Raw genomic sequence first — 6,069 nt, forward strand, 5'->3', positions numbered from 1 at the left:
TGCAGACTCGGGCAATTTCGGAATGCCATTGAACACCCTGGAGAAATGAAATTCAAGCGGCTACGTAAGGTATGTCTGTTAACTTATCATACACATCAAATCTTTCATTCTTTTGGGTTGTGTTCATCATTTTCCCTATCTAACTACATGAATGTGTCTCATTCCAGGGAAATTCAGCAATCCAGCGCAACATTCTCAACTATGCAGGTATTTTCTTTCTTCCCTTCAGTTTTCTCATAAGTCCTTTAACATATCATTCATGATACCGTGCACTAAGACAATGATTTTGAGGTTTGCAGCCGCTGTGGAGATTCTTTTCCTGGTTGGATTTGTAGAGGATATTGTTTCTGAAGGCACAGGACAACTAGAAGCGTATTTGGTTCTGAAACGGAACGATCCAGGCTTGTTGTGGCTTGCCAAATCTTTCCTTGAAGCAAGCATTTCTGCATAGCAAATCACAAACACTGCACAATGAAGATATATAATCTTGTGTAATTGTTGCCATTGAGTTTGTATATGATATGTAAATGTATACAGACAACACTGCATAAACATACCATTCAGTGCAATTGTTGGCATATCTTGGGGACAGATGAAGAAACTTCTGCTCTTTTGAGTTTTATAAGATGTGGAAATCCATTCAAAGTAGTGGAATGTGAATCTGTATCTTGATCATTCTAAAGCAGAGTGCAAAAACTCAAGATCATAAGGAGAACTATGGTATTGTGGAACTGATTCAACATATGTGTTCCTCTGACAGAGACCTGTAACTTAGAAGAACTGCAATACAAAGAAAAAGAAAACACAGATGCAATCTCTCAAAGTGAAACTCTTGAGCATGCACCATCATATACAGAAGCATTCTTGCAACAATATGTAAAAGCTCTGCAGATGTTTCTGAACAAGTTAGGAGCTATCCATGGGAATATCATTCCCAGTTTGGTTTGGTGGGTTCCCCGAGAAATGGCTTGTTGCTTGAACCGCACCAAAAGTGAATTCTCGAGGAGCACCAGAAGGTGGGCTCGAGAATATGGATGCCGCAGGAGCGTTGTTAAACAGTAAGGCTTGAGGTTGGTCATTGACCTTGGGGAAGCCAAACCCGAAGGATGGAGCATCAGCGTGGGGAAAGACGTTTACTGGTGGAAATATACCATCGTTTGATCCGAATAACCTGTGCTCGTACTCTTGCAGCTGCTGATAGAATTCTGTAATGGAGACAAGAAACATCATGATGAGCAAAATGTATTAACATGGTTTCATTCTGAAGCTGAAATTTGTGTTTAGAGAGTTATTACCTGGACTTATGTCCGTAGATGGCCTTCGTTCTTTCACCCACTGATAACTCTGATCAAGTCTCCACCCTTTGCGTTTCATCAAGTACCCTATCACTATTGCTGGTGATCTGTAGAAAATACGAAATCCCAACTCAAAACAAACTGGAGAGTGGAGATGGATTTGAAGAAAAACCTCCATTCTCTTACAGTACAGTGGAAAAAGCATATTTGATTGCAATTCTAGGGAATGAGCTGCAAATCAAAATGCTTATGCCTTATGGAGTTTAAGAGAGAAAAGGATAACTAACCTACTTTTCCCCGACATGCAGTGCACGAGAACACGGGCCTTATCCTTCTCACATTGATCTGGAACAAGATATCGAATATAGAGTACAGAATGAAATAAAACTTTGACAATTCAATGAGAAAATCGAATGTAATTCATGGTAAAGAACCAGATTCATATCTAATGAGCAAAAGCTTATGTCATGAGCCAGAGGATCAGACCTAAAAACTGGACAGCATCATCAAATTGTAAAACTTTCTCATCCTGAAGGCCGTGGTAGGTGAATGAATTCTTGTAGAGGTTTTGACATAAAGGCACCGTCTGAACACAAGGAACCGAGAAATAATACCCGTGTAAGCGTAAACAACACATGGAACAGATTTGTTTTGATTTCCGTAACAAGAATCTGTTTAGTAAATAACCAAAGGCAGCTCTGGTTCTCCAACAATTGCACAAAAATGTCGTTGCAAAGGAGTGGATGAACAACTTCAAGAAGACAAAGCAAAGTGAACTGCCAAACTTAGGGAGATTCGTCATAAGCACATGCAATAATGGCACGTTAAGGCACATGTGAATGGGACAATGATCTATCGGAGCAGACTCGGGCAATTTCTTTCCTCACTGGGTAAACCATTAATATCAAGAACCTCAAGGTCGGTTTCTAGCATCTTCCCTGCTGACATAATTGTTATTCTCTTGATCTCACTTATGAAGATTCGTCATAAGCAAATTCAACAATGGCACGTTAAAGGCACAAATAGGAATAGGATCTATCAGTGCAGACTCGGGCAATTTCTTTCCTCGCTAGGTAAACCATTAACATCGAGAACCTCAAGATCGTTCCTAGTATCTTCCCTGTTGACAGAATTGTTATTCTCTTGATCTCACTTATGGAGATTCGTCATAAGCAAATTCAACAATATCAAGTTGAAGGCACACACGAATAGGACGAGGATCTATTGGTGCAGACTCGGGTTCTTTCCTCACTAGGTAAGCCATTAACATCACAATCCATCAAGATCGATTCCTAGTATCTTCCCTGCTGACATAATTGTTAATCTCTTGATCTCACTTGAGATCCTCAAGATATAAACTAGAATTTCATGCCGGACACTTTGAAAAACCAGATTGGAGATGCTACTCAAACCAAAAATAGCAAGAAAGATACTATCTTGAATGGATTCAACTAATGATCGATTGACCTAAACCAATCATACAGAGGTAATACTCCAAGTTATAAGCTTTTCTACGAACTAGACACACCCACGATCCAGGAACCAAGATCAAAGATAACAAAACTCACGTTGAGAATGTGGGAAATCCCCTGAGTCTTGAGAAGTTCAGAGCGGGAGGCGTTGTCGTAGCTCCCGAGATAGAGGAACTCGGGCAAGATCTCCGACGGGAAAGCGCTGACGTGGAAAGCCCCCGGTTTGTCGGAACTCGCCGGCATACGGTGGCCGCAGATTCCGCAGACCTCGCCTTCCTCGTACTTGTGATAATGCCCGCAGACCGAACAAGGGTTCTCTCTCTCCCTCTTCCTCATCTCCCCCAAAAGAGAAAGGAAACGGAATTTCAAGGGTTTGTTGGATGATACCTAGATCCGAGCAAGGGTTTCAAAATCGAGAATTGATGGAAACCCAGATCGGGAAATCGCCTCAGGCTCGACGATCGAGTCCTGGAATCCTCGGGAGACCGAATCTTTAAATACTAGGCGTGTTGGTAAGAATCGTGCCGGGGTAAAATCAGGGTGTCTTTGTCGTATGAAACAGTGTATGGATCTATGTGAAGCTTCTTCGAAAAGGACAAAGAAAAGAGTGGAGATTTTAAACGGAATGACGATTGAGCGTTGGTCTACGGAATTGAACAGCGTATTATTACCATTATCCGTCAAGAATTCGAGTCCGTCTTCCGTGTCTAAATGTCACCACAAAATCTATGGCTTGTGGTGAGGAGATAAAACGACAGGACACCTTTAAAGGTTGCAACTTTTTAGCAATGACACATTCACTCACATATATCAAAGACTCCAAGTTTTTAAAGCTCTCCAAAATAGTGGTATAAAGATCATTCCTTTCATTCTTTAACTCCAATGAAAATGCCAAAGTTTGAAACTTTTTATCAAAGATTTGCGGAATAAAACGTGTTATTGTTTTATTGATGATCTAATAACCTTAAATATACAACGTAGTTTCTTCTCGATATAACTCTTAATTCATATCATAATGATAAGAATATATAAATTTAGTATAAATAAGAAACACACTGATATCTAAACTCTATAATAATTCTTTATATTTCCCAATACTCCCTCCAAGTTCAAACGTGTATAACACATTTGTGATTGGACGATTTTCAAATTTTGACTTGAATGTTTATCATAAAATCTTCCAAACTCCAAAACGGTTATACAAAAAGAAAAAAAAATCAAACGAACGACGGCGGTGCAACAGACAACTACGCAGAAAAGAATCGTTGGCTGACAAAACAATGTCTGACATAGAGAATTGCAATAAACATCTTTGTCGATTTTTTTTTCTAATGATTAGGGAGAGTTATGAGATAAAACAAATCAAAACTAGAAAAAAAAAATAGAAAAAAAAATCAAACGAAAATCCACAAAACTAACTTCTTATTCTTCAAATCAAAACCTAAACCTTCAAAATCATATTGTTGATGTATATGGCATATAATAATCGTCATCATCATCATCCTTGTCTTCAATGATTGTGAAATCTAATAAAACTTCAAACCCTTAAAAATATAATCAACTCTGATACCATGTCAAGATTTGTGGAATAAAACTTTGTTATATTATTGATGACCGAATGATATTAAATATACAACGTAATTTCTTCTCAATAGAACTCTTAATTCTTAACATAATGATAAGAATATATAAATCTTAACATACTTTTTATATACCGACGAAAATGTTAGAAACAAAAAATTTATTACAACAGGAAAGTTTGTAATTTTTTTTTAATAAAACGGATATCATAGATCGAAGTTCATACTAATTACGGGACCGAGAATTATTTATGTGATTAAAATTACACACAGTTAAGGTGAAGATCGGGACCGAACAAATACTTCGATCAGTTTTATCGATTGAATTATCCAATTTGGTCAAGTTCGCAATATCATACATGCATAGAGAGGCCACAAACCAATGGACAAAAAATATATTAACTTTTTTTAAAAAAACTGACATAGAAAAAACGATTAAGCTCTTAGAAATGGAGAACAAAAAAAGGTTCTAGAGAGAGAGAAGAGAATGGCGATGTAGGAAACTTCCCGGTGTTGGCATGTGTTGTTTCAAAAGGACAGTTTTTTTTTGTTGGGAAAAACCTATTTACTGATGACCGCCTCTCGAATTATCGATCTAACTTGAAATTATTCCTACTGCACCAAAAACGTCAAGGCAAAATTTTCTTAATCGTTTCATTTATTTACTGTAGCTTCTTGTCCCTAAAACTATCACATTCTCATCTCTCCAATGGCGAGCTCTTCCATTCGCAGACTCTCCCATCACCCATGTCGCCTCCGCTTTACCCACTTCTTCTCTTCTTCTTCTTCACCTCGCCGTGTAGTTGTCACTGGTCTCTCTCTCTCTCTCTCTCTCTCTCTCTCTCTCTCTCTCTCTCTCTCTCTACATGCGCATATACGTAATCGCTGGTTTGATATTGATTCTGGGTTTTGGTGCAGGCATGGGCATGGTGAGTCCACTAGGACGCGGCGTCGAAACGACATGGAAGCGTCTAATTGGTGGGGAATGTGGGATTAGGGCATTGTCTCCGGACGATCTCAGGATGAACTCGTTTGATGAGGAGACGAAGTTGTATACTTTCGATCAGCTGTCCTCTAAAGTTGCAGCCTTTGTGCCTTGTGGGTCAAAAACAGATGAATTCGATGAAGGGTTCTGGCTAAACTCAAAGGTATCTTATAATTTCCTTCTCAGCCTAGTCATTTAGTTGGAAAAGTTATCGAAGTTTAGTTGAGAAATTGTGGGTGGTGAGTCAAATAAGGGTCTACAATTCCTTAATTAGTATATAAGCTCCATTTTATTGTGTTTCAGATGCTTGATCTGGTTTCTCAGATTTGGTGGACCGTCCAAAGGGTACTTATATGCTGTTATTGTGCATTTTTCGACCTCAGGAGCATCGTTCGACTGCAAAGTTTATTGGGTATGCTTTATGTGCGGCCGAGGAAGCTTTAAGAGATGCGGAATGGTTCCCAACTGAGCAGGAAGAAAAGGAGAAAACAGTGAGTGATCCTTCGTTGTGAATGGTGTTACAGTATCCTCAATTAGTTTATTATGTGTAATTTTGTAACTTGAAGAATCCCAGGGAGTCTCTGTTGGTGGAGGAATTGGGAGTATAAGTGATGTAGTGGATGCTGCTCAATTGATTTGTGAAAAGGTTGGGTTTTTACATCATCTTTTGCCAAATTACTATCGGGATCACTCATTTATAGAGTTATGGATTTTGCTCTCGTGAAAGCTGGCATTCC

At 38.8% G+C, this 6,069-nt stretch overlaps 3 protein-coding genes across 3 annotated transcripts in view; 2 read left to right on the forward strand and 1 right to left on the reverse strand.

Moving 5' to 3' along the window:
- The window catches only part of LOC104808864, a 4,210-nt gene extending 3,619 nt beyond the window's left edge, over positions 1–591 (forward strand). Inside the window, exons 9-11 of the mRNA XM_010534696.1 lie at positions 20–69; positions 168–207; positions 300–591. Of these exons, the coding sequence (XP_010532998.1) occupies positions 20–69; positions 168–207; positions 300–451 (242 nt within the window). The 3' untranslated portion in view covers positions 452–591. The remainder of the gene's footprint in view (positions 1–19; positions 70–167; positions 208–299) is intronic.
- A 115-nt stretch (positions 592–706) lies between these two features.
- On the reverse strand, positions 707–3,406 carry LOC104808865 (protein-tyrosine-phosphatase IBR5). Its single transcript, XM_010534697.1, has 5 exons — positions 2,864–3,406; positions 1,782–1,881; positions 1,583–1,640; positions 1,296–1,402; positions 707–1,205 (listed from the first exon to the last, which is right to left on the reverse strand). The coding sequence occupies exons 1-5, from the start codon at positions 3,101–3,103 to the stop codon at positions 907–909; spliced, it is 804 nt and encodes a 267-aa protein (XP_010532999.1). The 5' UTR covers positions 3,104–3,406; the 3' UTR covers positions 707–906.
- A 1,436-nt stretch (positions 3,407–4,842) lies between these two features.
- Positions 4,843–6,069, forward strand: part of LOC104808867 (3-oxoacyl-[acyl-carrier-protein] synthase, mitochondrial) — a 4,320-nt gene continuing 3,093 nt past the window's right edge. The window contains exons 1-4 of the mRNA XM_010534700.1: positions 4,843–5,159; positions 5,266–5,495; positions 5,716–5,823; positions 5,907–5,978. Coding sequence (XP_010533002.1) covers positions 5,057–5,159; positions 5,266–5,495; positions 5,716–5,823; positions 5,907–5,978 — 513 coding nt within the window. The 5' untranslated portion in view covers positions 4,843–5,056. The remainder of the gene's footprint in view (positions 5,160–5,265; positions 5,496–5,715; positions 5,824–5,906; positions 5,979–6,069) is intronic.

The sequence above is a fragment of the Tarenaya hassleriana genome, unplaced genomic scaffold, assembly GCF_000463585.1.
Source record: "Tarenaya hassleriana unplaced genomic scaffold, ASM46358v1 Cleome15, whole genome shotgun sequence".
Classification (NCBI taxonomy): Eukaryota; Viridiplantae; Streptophyta; class Magnoliopsida; order Brassicales; family Cleomaceae; genus Tarenaya; species Tarenaya hassleriana.

What these genes read in the sequence shown, in the direction of transcription:
- LOC104808865 (XM_010534697.1), bottom strand. Translation starts at nt 3,103, where the DNA reads ATGAGGAAGAGGGAGAGAGAGAACCCTTGTTCGGTCTGCGGGCATTAT. An exon ending in GGATTTCCCACATTCTCAAC is followed by an intron (nt 1,882 to 2,863) that starts GTGAGTTTTGTT and finishes CCTTGTGTTCAG; the next exon opens with ACGGTGCCTTTATGTCAAAA. An exon ending in TGCATGTCGGGGAAAAGTAG is followed by an intron (nt 1,403 to 1,582) that starts GTTAGTTATCCT and finishes TATTTTCTACAG; the next exon opens with ATCACCAGCAATAGTGATAG.